This window comes from Falco rusticolus, chromosome 11, assembly GCF_015220075.1.
Source record: "Falco rusticolus isolate bFalRus1 chromosome 11, bFalRus1.pri, whole genome shotgun sequence".
NCBI lineage: Eukaryota > Metazoa > Chordata > Aves > Falconiformes > Falconidae > Falco > Falco rusticolus.
Genome location: NC_051197.1, coordinates 30,975,208 through 30,994,166, shown reverse-complemented (window position 1 = coordinate 30,994,166; position 18,959 = coordinate 30,975,208). Strand labels below are relative to the sequence as shown.

General features: G+C 45.2%; 1 protein-coding gene across 3 annotated transcripts in view; it reads left to right on the top strand.

Annotated features, from left to right (window-relative positions):
- COLGALT2 (collagen beta(1-O)galactosyltransferase 2) overlaps positions 1-18,959 on the top strand; it is a 60,724-nt gene that overhangs the window by 21,631 nt on the left and 20,134 nt on the right. For all 3 annotated transcript variants that reach the window (XM_037403553.1, XM_037403552.1, XM_037403551.1), the window contains exons 2-4: positions 13,154-13,264; positions 14,784-14,901; positions 15,652-15,786. In XM_037403553.1, coding sequence (XP_037259450.1) covers positions 13,154-13,264; positions 14,784-14,901; positions 15,652-15,786 — 364 coding nt within the window. The remainder of the gene's footprint in view (positions 1-13,153; positions 13,265-14,783; positions 14,902-15,651; positions 15,787-18,959) is intronic.

The following is an 18,959-nucleotide window of genomic DNA, read 5'->3' as shown; positions in this document are numbered from 1 at the left end:
TGACTTCAAATGTGGGGTGGCAGCTCTATTGCCTGGTTTGCACGGGGGTCTTGTTGAAAGGCTGCTAACAAAAGGTAGTGACTGCTGTAGAGCAGCCTGGGTTTATTTAAACCAGGCTAGACGTTGACCAAGTGATGGGAGGTGTGTTCTTGAGTTCAGGGGCATCAGGGACACTCATCATCATGTTTGCCCGATAGCTCTTTCATTTATTCTTGCTCGAGTGTGTTCCTTGCCCCGATGGACTATCAGTTTGAAGCCCGTGTCACTTGCAGGAAGTCTGCAGGATGCTGAGAGCACTTAACACGGCACAGCTCGTCTTTGTCCAACCGGCCGGTCCTGTTTCATGTGCTAGTGGGAGTCCCAGTTATTTGGTTACACTGAGTTTATGCTTGTGCCTTCAATAGGACAAAGTCTGATTTGAAAATGCAGCCCTGTGACTTACTGACGTGGCTTTATTACTTACGCTCCACCTGCATAGCTTCTTGAAGGGAAAGCCTGTACTTTTGGAAAGACAAATGAAAATTGTAAATTACTGAAGAGAATGAATGGCTTTCCTCAAACATCAGAAGGCTGGTGAGCTGTACTTTGAAGGTCACTGCAGGTGAAAGAAATCTGTGTAATTCAGGGACGTTTGCATTAGGCTGGTTATAGTGATGTGCAGAATGGAACTCTACAGCTTGAGGAGAGTTACAAAGCAGGTATGTTTATTGCGACGCCGGGTGCAAGGGGGATCACTCCTAACTTGCACACCGTTTCAACAAGCAGATGGGTATTTATTATACAAAGTCATGTGTATACATAAGGTTTCTGAAAATTCAGAATCTCCTCCCTCTGGCGCCTCTTCAGGATGTACTTTTCACCTTCTTGAGCAGTTACCTAAAGTTCCTGTTTATCTTTGCATACGTTAGCAGTCTTTGTTGTTTAGTTTCTGTTCTCTACTAGAGTTCTTTATACGTCATCCATTATCTAACTTTTGTTCAAGCATATAACATCTGCTAGCTAACGATTAGCCCTTCCTTATTGTCCACTCTAAACATGCCAAGCTAATATGTGCCCACTGGGCTGGTTTTAATCTATACCAGCGTGAACCCCGAGCGAGGATCCACCCTCTTTGGTGTGGGGGCCAGCTGAGTAGGAGGTCGCTGATCTACTACTACCACAATTATTTTACCCTAGTTTGTTTTCTTTTAGCAGTTAGCACATCCTCATCAGAAGGCTCCTTATTTACATTCCTGTTGGGCTCATCTGTATCGGTACTAACTGTCCCTTCTCAGAGTGCTGAGCTCCCACCTTTTGCTCTTTTTTCGGTGTTAATGTTTCTGTTATCTGTGCAGCTTCTGTCTGCAGCAGAGTTTTAGGTTTTTCACTATATCAATAGAGGTTGGGAGTTCCAGGGAGCCTGATGTGTGAATATGAAATAACCAGTGATTTTCAGTGACTACTTAACTTTGAGCATCTCCTGCTCTTCTAAACGTAGCTACTTTTCTTTTTCCAGAGGCAAAATCTTTCTGGATAGCCAAGCATCCTTTTCTACTTTGCTTGTAGGAAGAACTTCGCCTTTTCTTAGACTTCCTTGCAGTTCTTCCCTGCTTTGAAGCAAGTCTTCCCCAAATGCTGGATTTGGGTTTCGTCTCACAGAACTAGCACTCCTTGGGTTCCTCAGCGGTCTTGTTCCAGTTTGAGATGCAAATCACTGTGTTCCTATTTTATATTTCCTATGGCCTCAAAGAAAAGCTGGCTAAAAACCTTTGGGAAGAATGTCTTTATTGTTGCATATCAGCAAAGCTTTCACATGAAAGGGTCAATTATTGTGTAAATCTCACTTTAGTGTCATGGAAAAACATCCTGTTGGTTTTCAGATCACAGACCAGATTCTTGACTGGTAAAAAAAATGAGTTTTCCTTTGCTCCAGAATTAGTTTGATGTATTTCTTATTGCTGCTTGAACTCCTAATCAGTGACATGATTTAAAATACTCTGTTTCCATTTCCTATTGTCTTACAAAGTTTCTGTCAGCCTGCACTAGACAAGTGATGAAAAATCACTTTTATTTGCAACCATTTAGTTGTACAGTATTTGGATTACAATAAAAAGTGCTTCTATGTGTGTTAAAATGACTTTGATTAAATCTTGTATGATATGATTAGAATGAAAATCCATTCATAATGCAAAGGAACTAATATTTCATATTTTAAGTCAAGAGTTCCTAAAAATGTCTTGCCTGGAAAGGTACATTCTTAAACACTTTGGAAGAATGGAGCATACCTGTCTTATTGGTGTAATCCTGAAACAACTACTCCGTTATCCATTGACTGCTTTGAAGGAAGAGTGTGTTGATCCATACCAGTATTACAGTATGTCAGCAAAAGAGTCAGCTTGGTTTGCAGTAATAACATCAAGCTTTTGACCTTTAATGTAAGTTTGGAAAGGAGGTGAGTTTCAGGGAAAGGTGGGGAAGGTAAAGGGAGATACAGAGAGGTATTAGGTTTTCTATCGTGGGGTGTCGCAAAACCTACTCTTAAGTTCTGAAAATCTCAGTATTGTGTATGTAGAACTGTCAGAAGTGTAAGATATATCTCCAGATGAAAGCTGTCATTGCAGGGTAGGGGGCTGGGAGGCAAGCACTGTGTACTTACTGAGAGTTGTAGGGCATGGTTATAACTTTTGGGGGAAAAGGAAAAAAAAGAAAAAAAACCCAAACCCACCCTAAACTAAAAAAGGAGGCCGCTCAGTGGAATGACTTGAGTCTGCTTTTCTCTCCAATACTGGGTGTCTAGTGGTCTGTGATCTGAATCTTCTTAGTGGAGGCAAGGCAGACTGCGGGAACCTTGCACTCATTCTTCTGCAAGCTTGGTAAAGAGACTGAAAGCCTTTCAGATTGATTTTTTTTTTTTTTTTTTTTTTCTTTTTGGGGGGACCTTCGGTAATGTGGTACGGGCCCATGTTCAGTGTGCCCATTGAAAAAATCAGTGGTACTGGACACCTAAATTTGAGCAGACTCTGCCCTTTAAAACCCATCCATTTTTAGTTACTAGAGCCAAGAATATTTCTAAATACCAGTGCTCCTTCCCAGTGGCTTACATGCTTACATTAATTTTGAACAGCTGCATTAGCTGTTGTCTCAATTAGCATCGGTGGGAACAAGCTATCCCTTTAGAAGTTACAGTACTGTCACAATTAATTCCTCGTTTGAGCAAATTGATTTCAGAGGCTAGTCACAGCCCTGATCCTGTGCGTATGAGATTTCCCGGGCTTTCCTTAGGGGAGTTGTTCCCTTGAAGCCAAGTCTGCTTGGAAATATTCACAAGGCCAGATGCAGATGGTTTTTTGTTTCTTTTAAAGCTTTTTCTGCAGCAGGGCAACCACGGGGAGTTTAAGCAAGACAAAGTGAGGACTTGGGGTTGAAACAGCAGGAACCTCCTCTGCACTGCAAGAGAATTCCCCTTGCATGGATGCCAGAGAAGCTGTTAAACGTGGATTTTTGACTACTGGCATGAGACAGCCATAAGCAGCCCTAGCCTGATGGCTTTTCTGGGGAGATGTTGGTCCCCCCATTGTGTCTGTGCCCACCGGGCGTAAGCACATACCTCTTGTGGCACTGTACTATTGGAGACAGCCTGAGGATCTTGGAGATGAGACACCAGAAAGAGAGATTTCCTGAGGTAGTGTGGAAAGAGTGAAGACCCTGGTGTGTACGAATGTACACACTTACATACATCTGTGAATCATTCTCTCACTTGGGCTTGGAAGATCATTGAAGGTTTTAAAATTACTGCTGTTGCCAGCAAAATCTATTATCCACAAGCTGCTGAAGGGCATGGGGAAAGAGTTAGAGAAGAGATATTTGTTGCATTCCTGTACTGTGAGGTCCTGTTCTTGTACAGCTGCCCAGCCTGGAGAGTGTCGCTGCTCTTGTTACTGGCTCTGTGCTCCCACACAACTCCCTGCCACTGATCATGGCTCAGGCCACCTTTCTGCTGGGAGCTGACACCTTGGAGACCAAGTTAAAATCATTAAAACCCAAAAGAGGATGCTTCCAAAAGCCTGTCCTTAATTAAGGAAAACCTTAGAACAAACGCCAAGTCCCTATGAAGCCAAAAAGTCTTACACATACGTTGACATTTTAGCAACTTGTTTAAATGCTTGAACAGTTATTTGAACTTTGGCCTGAATGTTCAGGCCTTATTAATGAAGTGTGTGAGCATAATTGTGCTAAAATCAGTGTTGGTGTGAAAGGTTTAAATCTGTATACAGTCTCTGAACTGCATTGCTGTGAGCTAGCTTGGTGAGGCTCCTGATGTGTTATCTCCTGGTCCTACTGACACCTGTGAGATTTGAGGTATGAAATCTTGGATTAATAGATGCAAGGTAGGGCTGGCAGTCCAGGGAGCAGCACAGTTATCTCAAAGTGAGAGTGTTTCAGATGAAGAGAAAATTGTTTATTAGCTGAATCTACTCCATGGTGGGTGAGCAAGAGCCGTACCTGCCAGTTGAAGGGGGAACGCTTGAAAAGATATAGTGAACCCTGCTTGGTTTGCTGCATATTTTGGAGAAGATTGTGAGCAGGAGAACATGAAGTAGTTGACAGTAACAGCTCCACTTGCTCCTTTGTGGTAAAGAAGGGTGTTTTCACAGCTGAAACAAAACGCTGGCATTTGGGGAATGGGGCTGTACTGCCCAACTGGGTGCTGAACAGCTCTTGAGTTGTGCATCAAGCCATGCTAGGGGCTGTAAAAGCCAGCTGCTTTGGGATGGGTGGTGTGCTGTGGCCCTCAGGGGAACGGTGATAGAGCCATAGCAGGAAAGCTTTGTCTCAGGCTGTTGTAATGGTGCAGCTGCTCTCTGGTAGTTCTCCGCTGCCTTGGGACCCTCCCTCTCACTGGGTTTTTCACAAGTGTTTTGCCTCTGTCTTGTTTTGAAATTTTTTTCTTCCTTTTAGGATCTGTACCCTCTCCCAGCTGCACTGTTTCCTAGTCAAGGTAATTCACCACTGGTTCACAGTGGAAACTGCCAGTTTGGTGGTTTTTATATTTTGAATTGGTTTTCTAAGTCTGGCAGCATTCAAACAAGAAGGCAGGGAGAAGTGACTCGTCTGTTACTTTATTTATCGCTTGTTTTGGGAAATCTAAATCCAAATTTGTATTTGACTCATATTAAGACTCCATTGCTGGATTATTTTTTTTTTTTTCAGTTATTTTTGGCAGGGCTGAATTCACACCCAGAATAAGCACAGTCATCAGTCAGGGTAGCCTGTGTGACACTGAGCTCAGTTCTCAGCTCAGACCAGGGAGCTCTTTGAGCTGCCCAAAGTGACTGAAAGCTGAAGGCTTTTGCTGTTGGATCCAAACAATTTGGGGGCCTGTAGCAAGCCATACAAAGCTAGAAGTAAGTACTTGGCTGTCTGCCCTATGTTCTGTTTAGTTCAACTTAAGCTGTTAAAATTCACATACTGTGTGCTCTGTTCATTGTGTATCATTAGTGCTGTGGTAGAAAACATTGTAGCAACTTGTGAGTAGTGGCCAGTGCTGAATGAAATAGGGTGGCTTTTCTAATGCTCTGGGGTTTGAAGTTTCTGGTGTTTCCCCAGAGCATGGAGGGAGTTCTCTGTGCGGTACCCTACTGCTGCTACCTTGGGGCAGAAGGTTGCCATGAATAGGCTGAGTCCTGCCACAAGGGCTGAGCTTTCCCCTCTCAAAGCATCTGGTGGGACCACCTTTGGCTATAGCCCTTATACAGGAGGGGGGGATGCAGCTCTGCTGGCTCAGACCGAGCCATTCGGTGACAGCACTCTGCTGTCTCCAAGGCTTCTCTAGAGAGCCCAGACTAGCCAAATTCCTGTTGAGGGTTTTTGTTTGTGGGAGGTTACTTCCTTAGGAATAACTGTAGAATTCAGCATTTCGTAATAGGCTGGAAGGTAGCAGGTTAAGTGGCCTTGCTCAGCAAACAGCAAGAGAGCTGGGCCTGAACTGCCATATCCCCCTTGCATCTGTCTTATCTCTAACAAAACAGGAAAGATGAGGCTCCTGCTCTGTCTCACTGCCTCAAACGTGTGAGAACATGGAGGGGTTCTAGGTCCAGCCTGAGTGTATGGGCACCTCTGTCGGCACAAGTTGTAGAACACGGCATACAGAAATATGCTTCCTCCACCACCGTTTGTTTTGAGACTGAATGCTTTATTGCTGCTCTGTTCTGTGGAAGATGGCCAAGGTGAGCTACTGGCGCTTTTGTCACCAGTTTCTATGTTACAGTTATTAGGAGTGATCTTCTAACGGGTTTTCCATTGACTTTGGACTTTGCTTTGGAGGACAACCTGTGGGTTTAGGGCATGTGGCCAACCTGCGGCTCTTGTTTCAGTGGAACTCAATATTGGACTATACCCCATAGCAAGCCTTGGGGGTAAATTGAATCCCTGGCTGCATGCAGAGAGGAAGCAAGGGAGACTGCTAAAATACGTATCTCTTGAGTTTTCCTGGGACTTGGTTACAGGCCCAATTCAATCCTGCAGCGTGCAGAAGCTGCAGGAGCCCTGGAAAGCCATGGACACCCTCTTCGTGTGAGCCATTGTCAGTGCAGCCCCAACCATCAGCAGCCTTCTGACCATTGTCATCTGTGGTATGTGCTTGGTGGCGCGATGGGAAGGGCCCGCTTGAACCTGGCTGTCTGAGTTGGCTCTCATAGCAGTAAAGGGAGAATCCAACACCCTCTTCAAGTCTTTGAAACATTGACAGAAAGGGAAAAGATTTTCCTTATAGATCTTGCTTTTGAAAGCTGGCTGCCCCTGGTTCTGACTGTGCTTTGCAGTATACACTTGTTGAGCATGAAGTGCTTACCGGTGTTCGAAGCCCACCCTCCCTCCTTCCCTCCCTGTTTGCCAGAGGGAAGCGTTGGTACGTGTTAAATTGGGGAGGGAAATCAGTGCAGGGCCCTGGCCATAGAGTTTCCCACAACTTGTGTTACAATGTGAGCTGTACTCTGACAAACCAGAGGCACACAGTGTTGGTTTTGTCCTGTAGTACTTTTTCTATACAGATGGTGAAGGTGAAAATTTTCTCCTCTGACCCAGTGCCTGAGGTAAGTAGACCGTAAAATAGCTCGGGGGAGCAAACTGGGATGTGAAAAAGGGTGATTTTGTTTGTTTGTTTGTTTGTTTTCCCCTTCCTTTTTGGGGGAGGAAAAGATGAGGGTAACCATCAAAGCCTAAATTAACTCCCGCTTGCAAACGTAACTTGAGGAGACATTATCAGGCTAAAAATATGAGCAGTTTGTAAGAGGAACAGTTTTCCTCATACACTGCTACTCACATGTTACTTAATTAAAACAGTAGGCGCTTAATGTTGCGCTTACTTTTCCGCTATTTGTGGTACTTGAGTTTTTTTGGGAGGGGGTGCTTTGAGCAAGGACAATGAGGGCTTGTGTCCATGGTAAAACTGCTGGCTAAAGCCAAAGTAAATATTGGAGTGGTTATACTTACGCCGACATAAGACCCTATATGAACATTCTTACTCAAACTTTTCTAAAATTTAGTTTCTGTTTATTGGAAATGGATTTAAATATGAGTGGAAAAAAGCTGCCGTGTTACTGGAACAGGAGTGTCCATCTGGAGGTCTCTTCCAGTTTAATTTATTAAACTTTCTTTCCTGAAATGTGTCAGGAATTTAGATTTTTTTCCTTGTCACTCCGCTAGTCTTTCCTGGCTGTGTCATACAGGCTTTTGGTTGTAAATCTTGCAGGAGACCTTTTTTCTTTAATTAAATTCTTAAAATTGTTAATCAGCTCTTGAACGTGAAGCTGCCTCCTTTTTGGTGCAGACATAACCTTGTGAGAGAAACATGCTTTTTATCTCCTGCCTGCATTACTAGTTGCAGAGTGTGTGGGCTTTGAGTTGAGAGTTGCCTGCGAGGAATCTCTTGACCTTCATCAGATCCTGTGCCTGGGAAGGAAGAGCCCTTTGCAGTGATGCAGGCTGAGGAGCAGCTCTTCTGAAAAGGCATTGGGGGTCCTGTGGAGCTCTGGTGGCCAGCAGCCTGAATGTGGGCCATGGTGTGCCTTGGTAGCAAAGGTCAACTGCATCCTGGGCAGCGTGAACAGAAGTAAGTCAGGAGATCAAGGCGAGGGGTTGTTCCCCTCTGCTAGGCACTTGTTTGATCACATCTGGAATACCGTGTCTGGTTTGGAGCCCCCTTGGTAAAGAAAGACGTTAATGAGCATGAGCAAATCTAGCAGAGAGCCATGGAGATGAGGAGACACTGGAGAATGAGTAAGAACTGTACTCCTGGCTAGCCAGCTCATCTCTCCTTTTCCTGTAGCCTTGCACTTAGCACATCTTCTTGTAGCTTCTGCTTTGTCTTGACTGCAGAAATGTTTCAAACTGATCCACTCAAATGTGATTTGGACTTGACACTGTGCCAAGAATAATGCTGATAGACCCAAGCTCAAATAATAGTACTGTGCTCACCAACATGCTTTCCAAAAATACACAAAAAGAAAAATAGATCTGGACACTGCCTTAGTCTAAGGGCCATGTGGACTGCAAAGGTGTGTTCTTGGGGAGCTAAGTGGAGCTGGGTTAAGGTGATCCACTCTCCTCACCTTATCAAGTCCATACCATGGACCAGTAATGATCAGAGGATGTGGTAAACTTTTCCAGGACAGGCAAGTGTGGAGAGGTGATAACATCTCTTACGTGGTGTGCTTTCACCATCCAATTTACTCGCAGGGCATGCCGAGAAGACTTGTTGGCCAGTGCTGCCCCTCTCCCCCAGCGCTGTTGTAGGAGGACTTTGGGCAGTCTGAAATTGCTTTTCTGCAGGTATTGGAGGTGCTGCTTTACCTCACCTCCTGTATTTTCCAAGAGAAGCTAGCACAGGATGCTCACAGCACAGTGTCTTCGATGCCAACTTGCCCTCAGTTTATCACACGAACAGTCTCATCGCGTGGCCTTGCCTCACTGTACCAGATGTGGCACAAGTGCTGGCTGCTCTGTCCGTGTGTCTTAACCCTTCCTGACTGGCATCACCGAGGGAAAGGATGGTCAGTTTTCCAGAACTGTGCACCATGGGCAACAGACCATCGGTGGTGGTGGTGGTGAGATCTGTAGCAGAGATGGCCTTAGCATCTCGAAAAATGGATTAAAAATGGACAGGGTCCAACTGATCTGTCAATCTGAGTTAGAGCACTGGAGTTTTAACTGTATACTCGCTTCTTGAAGTCCTACAAACTGTCTATTACAGAAGAAGTGCTTGTAACAGGAAATATCCTGACGTGCCTCTTATGGCTTGAGGAGCTCTGGCTGCCAGTGGGAAGTCCTACTCACATTTTTATTTGCCTGTTTTTCTTGTGTAGGGGTTGTTATTTAAAAAAAAATAGAGGGGGGAAAAAAAGTGCCTGTTTTTCCATATGGTGGTGTTGCAGACACCATAGCTGCTATGTTTTTTCTGGGGGGATAGATGGACTGCTTCAGATACTACAGTAGGAGTACTTGCTGATTTTGTTTGATCTTAAACATGGATTGTTCTGAAACTAATAGTGATACCTGCTTTTGGGAATAGCTTGGGTTGTTTGGGGTTTTTTTTTTTTGGTTGGGGTTGTTTTTTGAGGCTCAAAGCTGGAAAAACAAAGGTTTGCCAAATTGCTAGTCATAGGGCATGTTTCATCCAGGGTGTGACAAACTTTATTGCCTTCGAGAACTTTTGGGCTTAGAAATGCTTCTGGTTGAATAGTCCTGGAGGCAGCAGTCCTTTTTTTGTGCCAGAGCTTTGTCTCATCAATGTCTGCAGGTCTAGTGGGATGTGAATTTACCTTCCACATAATGCCATTACAGCCTGGGCAGTAAAATGCCATTTTTCTTCTAGCAGTTTTCTTACTTTCCTTAGCCTGTCGGTGGGTGGATCTAAAGATTCCTCCAGGCAGCCATTCATGTGTCTCACTTCTGTCTGGAAGATGCTAGGTGTTGCGGTCTCCTGGGGGGGAGTTTTGCCAATTCCAGGAGCAGGATGGAGAACCAAAGGTGTTGGGGGGTCTGACTGACTGTTGGGAAGCTCTATCCCTAGGCAGCCATTGGCAGCAAAGGGCAAGATCAGATAGCAGCAGTCTTCAGTGTGCTCTGGCCTTCTCTCAGGATGGCGGTGTGTCCGTGCAGTAAAACTTGTGTGGTCTGACCTTACAGGAACTGGACAAAGGCGTGAGAGGAGGAGCATCCTTCAGCCCCCTTGCCTTGCCTGGGGAAGCAAAGAAGGGCTAGCCAGTGAGGGCAGCTAGCTTTTGAGGGCAGAGCTGTAGTAGCTCTGTCAGCCACTGTGTTTCAATTTTAAGGTTTCTTCTGCTAGTCGAAGTTTTGGGCTTTGTGGAGCAACTCTCAGTGATTGAGGAAACAGCCTTCTGTCATGTCACTAACTTTCTCTGAGGTTGAATGACTCTATGTTTTTTACTTTTTTTATCATGGAAACTGTGTTTCATTTGTGAACTTTGGTTTTCCATTGCACATCCCTGCAAACAGCTCCTCCACTAATACATTTTTGGCTTGTGTGTGCGCAAAGCTGGATGGAGAAAAATCTGACTGAGGCCAGGGAGCAGCCAGCACAATGCTGAGACCAATTTGACACGCACACAGCTGAAGCTTCCCCTTTCCCTCCCCAGACCATACCAAACCCCTCCACATGACCCTGCCGATCTTATGTGAGGTTAGAAGGACTGGGATGAGGCTTGTTGAGGGAAACAGGCACGTGGGCCTGACTGGGAATTGTGCGCTTAAGACTTGCCTGGACCCGGCAAAGATTGTGACATGAGATGGATTGTCACCATCATCTTCGCCTGGTTTGTGTGATGCCTCTCTGCAGTGTGGTCCTGCTATGTACTAGGTGCTGTTGCAACTCCAGCGATGACCACGAACATAAAGCAGTTTTCTTGGTTCTCTGGTATTTTAGGAATTTTGGAGCTCTTGTTTACTGTGCAGCTGGGGTGTGGGAGGAAAGCAGAACAAGACTAGTGAAAGGTGCAGTGGCTGTGGGAGGCCCAAACGAGTGTGCTGAAACAGGGGCTTGAGTGGATGAGCTGCAATGTGTAAAACACATGGAGCAAGCCTGACTTAGTGTGTTCTACAAAGTCAGCACTATGACTGTTTTAGTCTGGTTAAATGTCCTTGCAAACTACATCTACAGTGCAGTCTGACGCAGGGCCTTGGTCAAGAGCAAACCCTGAAGTTATGACTAAACCCAGCCTTGCTGTGTCGTAGAGAGCATTTAATAACAAAGAAACCAGCCTCTCTTCGCTTGCTGAACTTTCATTATTTATTGTTTTAGTAGACAAGAATAAATATTCAACAAATAAGCTTCCTGTCCTTAAGTGGTTGTGGTGTTCTGGTTATAAATAAAATCTGAATTCTTGAGTCTTTTAAAATTTAAATCAGGGTAAACCCTGCAGGAATGATATTTTCTAGTTGTATGAACGAGGAAGAGTTCATGCCCTGATGCTCGTCAGAGGATTATATGATGACTTGGGGGTCAGGTGTTTTCCTGAAATAGCTTGGAGTAGCTTTAGGGCTTGATGTGCCCCCTTTTACCTTCAGTGTGCCCTCCTCTAACCACACGTATCTCTGGCTTTAAGTAGGGTGGAGGGTGCTATGGGAAGTGCCTTTGGGTCTCGGAGCTGCAGGACAAAATAGGCAATTTATAGCAGTTGATGGGGGCTCAGCATGGCCTTCCAGTGCCCTCCTCTTACGGCCATGTTTCACACCATCTTTGCTGTCTCTCCACGGGACCTTTTGGGAGTACATATACTCCCAGAGGAATATAAAGGGGTTGTAAATTCTCAGTGGAGCTTGCTGAGCTGTGGCTGCACAAGCCGTGTCCTACTACAGAGCTGTGTGTGCTTTCCTGCCTTCTGGCCAGGAAAATCGAGCAGCCCTTCCACTTCAGGGAATTTGCTGTGGGATCTGCTGTGACCACGTGAGCAGCCAGGTGTTGGATGTGCAAAGTTGTAATCCCAGGGAAACACGTGCTGGAAAGGAGCAGCTGGGATGTGTCTTGGATCGCTTTTTCTGTGACCCAGGGGCGTGAGGATCCCAGGCAGAGATGAGCTTGTGGCTCCTTTGGGGATGCTTCCATGTGATTACTGTCAGAGATGTGGATCTGTGCATCCTGTTCCAGTTTGTGCAGCTATACTATTCAACCCTGAGGAAAAAAACATTCTTCAGATGCTGCTTTCGGGGAGGATCCAGAGGCCAGAGAGAAAGCAGGCTGGTTTCTCCCATCCCATTGTTTGAGTGCTGTTGCAGTGTTTTAATGGAATGTAGCATCTGCATCAAGCTTTTCCGCATGTTTTCACAAACTTGTAAGCTCTGTGTTGGGAAGTGGTAAGAAGGCAAGCTGCCTCTCTGGGAGCCTCAGCCTTGCTGGCTATAGCAGAGTGGGGGGAAGGAGGTCTGGTGCTGCTCCTGGTGTGTGTTGAGCATCCCTGACTTCTCCTGCTGCCTCTGTGCTCAGCTCGACCATACACAGGGCAGTGAGAGGGGCTGTGCAGGTTGCAAATTGGAGTCAAGTGGCTTTCTAGGCCTAATTATGATGCTGTAGAGCAGCGTGTGACCTGATCCTTCCCTCTGCTAGCAGCATGTTGGCAGGGGCTCTTCTCAGTGTCTTAGCAGAGCCCCTGGTCCTGGTGTGAGGGGTTCCTGGGCTGTGGTGTGAGGCAGCGCAGCCGCCTGCTCGCAGCCGGGCTGTACAGCTTACGTGGTGGGCTTGCAGGGCGATACAGCCAAGCAGAGCAAAATCTGGTGCTTCTAGAGGTAGGACCTTTGCAGTTAGCTTACCTGGGGCCGTTCGTCTTGGGATGGCCTGTCTTGTCTTTTCCAGTGGATGAACTGAACAGAGTTCAGCCCCCTATCCGCTTGGTGGTAAAGCTGCTGTGATTGCTGTGAGCAAGAGGGGAGCGGTGTGCGAGCATGCCTGCACTAAGGGGGTGCTCTGGCTTTGTGGGAAAGTGGGACTCTGCCCTGTGTCTTAAGGACTTGCACATCTGCAGAGCTTCCCTGAGTTCTGCCAGGAGATGGATGCACCTGTAAGAAATCAGTTCTGCTTCTGTTTGACTCATTTACCAGCTGGAAAAGGCAAAGGACCTAAATCCTGTGTTAACAGGCTTCCTTTGTGCTCTTGTTTTCCCAGGGCGGCCACTGACCATAACGCTGATAACACCACAGCAATCCTTAGAGAGTGGCTGAAGAACGTGCAGAACCTCTACCATGATGTGGAGTGGAGACCGATGGAGGACCCCCAGTGAGTACTGCAGCGAGAGGCTGTCTGAAGCTGTTTGGTGTATATGTCAAACTTTCTAGGTTTTTCTGGGTTTGAACCAGGAGATGTACTAAATGTCCAAGCATTAAAATGTGGATTTTGGTTTGATGTTATTGGGGGGTGTGTGTGGTTTTTTTTGGGGGGGTGGGGTCTGTCCCATTAAAATGGTGTTCTCATGGAGCCCATAAAAAGATCTCTGACTTCCATCAAGCAACTCAGGCAGAATTTCAGAGAAGGCGGCGTTTTCCATTTGGTTATTTAGCATCTGCAGCTGCTCTCTTTACATGGTAAACAAATCACATCAAAAGCTACAGGGAATAAAAACTATCATTCTTTATTTGCAAGGAAGCAGAGAAATCGTAGCCCATTCCCATAGCGTCTGTGAAACTTCTGTCTGAAACATCAAATATTCACCAAGTTCCGAGCCAGAGAACTGGATTTAATTCAGTATATTATGCCTTTGCATGACTTGTAGGAATCTTGCTTTGAAATATGATGTTAGGTGTGTTGGGCTCTTATTTGGTTGGTTTTTGTTTTTAAGATTAACCGTTCCTTGGTTTGTTCTGTTTTCTATTTCTTCCATCAGGGAAAAGTACATCAGTTTTCCCTTTCTTTGGGCTTGCTTTTATTTTCAAGGTCCTCAGTGCAGTGGTGGGGCATGTGTGGTACAAACCCACGGGGAATACTTGTTTTATTGACTTTAAGTCCTTTCTTTGCAATTGAGTTTTCTTAATCCTGTCAAACTTAGGTTTTTTAAGTTCTGTCAAAAGTTTTTGAAATTTTTAGCTCCTTCACTGGTTTATGCTGGCACTGTTTCAAAGTCCTGAATTTTTATTCCACATAGGGATCTGTCCCTAAGTTAAACAAAGATGGAAGGAAAAAGTATTTGCTTTTGGACCTGATCCTGAAAACAGACATGCACATAATTTTGTTCATGTAATTGGGCTCATGGGGTTGGGTGTTTCTAGATTTAAGAGCCATTACGGGATGTGTTAACAGTTACTAATAATGCCCAGACCCTGGGGGAATCCAGGTTGCCTTCATCTTCACCTCCTCAGCTTTGTTGGTCCTACTAGGCTTAAGGAAGCTGTATTTACAGTCTTAAAGCCTAGCAGAGGACAGATGACTTTCTACCAGAGGGTCGGATGAGGTAAATCAGCTTCAGTTCCTTTTCGGGGGTAACCTCTGCTTACGTCAGGTGAGGGCCTGCCGCAGCAGAAGAAACTCCGGGTTTCGATAGCGCTATTTTGCTTGTGGCCACGTGGTCGGCAGGACATGCTGCAGTCCTGTTTGTTCTCTGGTGCCCTGCGTACACATGCCAGCATGAAACTTGGAATCGTTCTCCCTCAAAACCTCTCCTGGGTTGCCTGAGGTAACTCTAACACTGTTTTTCTTTTGGAAAGCAAGGGAACTTTCTCTTTTTTTTTTTTTCTTTTTTTCCACTAGTGTTGTAATAGGGCTCAGAACTGGGTGCAGTCACTTTTTTTTTTTTCTTTGTTAGGTCTTACCCAGAAGAAATTGGGCCAAAACATTGGCCAAGCTCCCGATTCACTCATGTGATGAAACTCCGACAGGCTGCCCTGCGTGCTGCACGAGAGAAGTGGTCAGACTACATCCTGGTAAATACAAGGTTTGATTTATTAACTGCCCTCGAGCAAAAGCTTTTCAGGTAGTTACTTTGATATTTGGGGCTGTCGAAAAGTTTCCTCTCTATCTAAAGACAAAGTGCTCTGCAGTGAGATACTGTGTGTCATTTCTTGGTCTGATGAGCAAGAGACTTTGCAGCCAGGGAGGTATGTCCCTGGGTAAAGCCCAAGGCTTTCTTCACAGGTGTCAGGACTGAATATAGTCCTGGTGATATGTAGGCACCTGCAAGGATCCCCCAGATTGAAACATCACCTGTTATTGATGAAATGTAAGGGGAATAGTTCTGCAGGACAGTTCTGGAAAGATCTTTGGTGATGCCAGCAGCAGTTAATGGTGGCGTTCCCACAACCCCTGACCAAGGCAAGGGTTTGAGGCCAGTTTTTAAGAGTTGTTCTTGATCGTCTTCACAGAATAAACTTGTCCTGAATGTTATTTTCCCTTGCAGCTCCCTTGCCCCTGTGCTGGAGTAATTTTGTGTGGAGTCGGAGGGAAGCTTTGCATCTTTTCCCATCTCATAGCTTTGTTGTGGGGCCAGGCACCTCTGGGTTTACTGTAACAGTGATCGACCCTACAGAATCAAAACCAGCAGCTCAGTGCTTTTTGGTGGTTTTTTTTGCCAACCTAATGCCTCTGTATGCCCTGTTCCCAAGCAAGTGTCAGGGGAAGCATATAGTTTCTTCTAATAACGATTTTTTTTTTCTCTTCCCCTCTTCTTTCTCTAGTTCATTGATGCAGATAATTTATTGACCAACCCAGAAACCCTGAACCTGATGATAGCAGAAAACAAGACATTGGTGGCACCAATGCTCGAGTCTCGCTCTCTCTACTCTAACTTCTGGTGCGGCATCACTCCCCAGGCAAGTGACCTCGTGAACGGTGCTGGGTGACTGTGCAAGCTGTATTTTCAAAGGCCTCCTGCCTTGTGTCTGTGGAGCAGTGGGCATTGCTTCTCTTCTGTGGGCTTTCCCGTCTGCTTTTATAGTGTCCTTCTGAAAAGAAGCTGCTGTACCTCTGAGGCATGCAGAGGCAGTGTTGGCGTGTGGTGAAGGGTAGTTGTCTCGGCTTGCACCTGTCATAGTGGTGGCACCCCAAATCTTGGGTGGGTGTCTTTGGGGAAGGTCCGTACCTTTATAGGGAAGCTGGGAAGAAGAGTAGAGAGGATGTTGCAGTCTGTGAATGTTTTTCAGGCTTTGTTTTCTAGCTGAGCTATAGGTATGAGCAAAGCAGTACATGTTCTGCACTGGATGTGCAGGCACATAGCTGAAACTTGCTTCCTTATCTGAGATTCCTCATTTGAAAAAGTTGAATCTGGAGGAACCAGAGCTTGCTTTGCCAGAAGTGTTGGGGATTGATACAATCCCACTAACTACATAAAAAATACTGATATACACACCAGAATTGGAGATGTTTCCATATGTTTGTGTAATGGCCTTAAAACTCTCTGTACATAATTTTATACTAGCTTTCCTGTATAGTGACACTAATCTGAGAGGAATTTGCTTTTCTTTCTACAGCTCTCCATTGTGTATAGGTTATTTTTTTCACATATGAACAAGATTTATGTAGTGGGACAACATCCTTTGCATTGTATGCAGTGTGTGTGCTGAAGTGTGTATGTAAAGGGTACTGGTGTGAAGGACAGAAGTGATGAGTACAGAAATTAGTTCTATGTTACCTTTTCAGATCACATATACTGCAGAAAGTATCAGATATAAAAATGTTGTGTAGTAGAAATAGCATTATTTTTAGAGCCAAAATGAGGTTGAGCTATCACTTTACAAGCTGGTCTGTATCACTGTGGTGTGTTGACCCTGGCTGGTAGATAAGCACCCACCCAGTCACTTACTTGTTCCCACCCAGCAGGATAGGGGAGCAAATTGGAAAAGCAGAAGCAAAAAACCAAAAACTAAACCCAAAAGCAATCATCAGGGGTTGAGATAAATACAGTTTAATAAGTGAATTGGGGAAAACAAACCCCAAATAAAAAAGTGATAGAAAAACAGTCACTTACCACCAGGAGATGCATGCCAAGCCATTCCCCGAGCACCAGCTACTTTGGAAAAACTCCCCCCCACCCAGTGTTACTGCTGAGCATGATGTTATATGGTATGGAAAATCACTGTGGTCAGTTGGGGTCACCTGTCCCAGCTGTGTACCTTCCCAACCTCTTGCCCATCCCCAGCCTACTCGCTGTGGGGAACAGAGTGAGAAACAGAGAAGGCCTTGATGCTGTGCAAACATGCTTCAGCAGCAGCTAAAACATCATGTGTTACCAACACTGTTTTGGTCAGCAGTCTGAAACACAGCACTGTACTGGCTGCTGTGAAGAAAATTAACTGCATCCCAGCCAAACCCAGTATAACCACCTTGGATATGTAAATCTATAGAAGGGCAGATATATTGTCATGGTAATTTTTTGCTTTTTTTCACTCTGCCTTTGAAATGTTCTTGACTAAGCTCTGGGTAGGCTTTTCAAGACATTGAAGCTGAAATGGAGACTGTAGTTAATGCTTTTTTTTCTCCCAGGTAAGCCTCAGTAATGAGATCAGCTTTTTCACTTGTTCTCTAGTCTGCTGCTGGCATGTGTTTCCTCATCCTTCGAGGCGGCAGGATCCCAAGCTGTGTCTCTCCTGGAAAGCTTCAGAATTTCCTTCTTTTTACTTCCATGCCTGAGTCTTGCATTTCCCTCTTGGTAAAGACAAGCTTGCCCTACTGCATAGGCAAATGTGTTTAAGTTCGAGCTGCGCACACAGCTTGTAACTTCCCTGGGGCATGTGAAAAGGAATACTTCAGAGAAGCTCCATGGTCCTGCCCTTCCCTACCCTCTTGCTTTATTCCAGAAAACTAACCAGATGCTAATTATTGTCACTATTGCTGGAGTGAAACAAAGAGCAAACTCCATTCCCTTTTTCTTCTATTTACCTAGTGTAAACCATCATTCTTGCTTCCCAGTGTTAGCAAGGACACTAGTAGGGACCACAGGCAGGGCGAAAACATAACAAGTGTACTGGGTCAGACCAAAGGTCCATTGGCTACCAGCGGTTCCTAGTAGATGCCTAGGGAATAATATAAGAGCATGGCAAACAAGTAAGTGAACGATAACTTCCCCAAAATATTTTCCTAGCCTCTGGTAATCTCCTTCTCTATGATTCTTTGAGGGAGATCTTTATCTTTAAAGCTCTCGGTGATTATTTTTTATTATTATTTTATAGAAAGCACTGTCTGAAACTTTGATTTTTTTGGCACCGATGCCATCTTATGGGAAGGAGTTCCACAGTTCAGACTAACTAACTGAGTAAAAATAACAGGAAAAGGTCCTGAACTTCCCAAATTCTTGGGAAGTAAATACATAGATAAGAAACAGGGGGGTGGGCATGATGGGTGTTTACTTGTTTCAGTTTTTGTTTTAAAATGGAGATAGAAGCTTCATAGCAAAGGCGTTGTCCTTTAAGCCGTTAAGGTTAAGTCCTGAGACAGCCAGGTTTTCCACTGATGTAAATCAGCATTGCTCCGCAGGCTGAAATGGATCTGTGCCTGTGTGCACCAGCTTCAGCCCTGGCCCCTGATGTTACCTCTCCAGTAGTAAGTTTCCATCATTACCAGCATTAGCTGAGAGAAAGGAGAGGGGAAAAACCTAGCAGCAAATGTGTCTTGCAGAATTTGGTGAAAAAAAGCTGCTCAAATGAACAGGAAAGTTTCCACTTTGTTTTTTTTCTTAGTTGCTGCTGCTTGTTTTTGTGCTCACAGTCCCACAGCTTCATGCTCTCAGCCTTGCTCTCCCTGGGGACTTGGGGAGGGAGTAAGAGCTGGAGCACACCCTGAAACACCGCCTCCAGCACTGAGCAACAAGCAGCCAAACCCAGCTCCAGACAGCTTGACATTTAGTCGTCATGAAGCTAACCTAAGGCGAGCACAGCAGCAGTGCTGACAAGTTGGAGTCTTTCTTGACTACACATGATTTATGAGCAGTGAAAAGCCCCAAAACCCCACAGCGAGCGACTGGAGGAGGAAAGATTAGTTTCCAGCATCT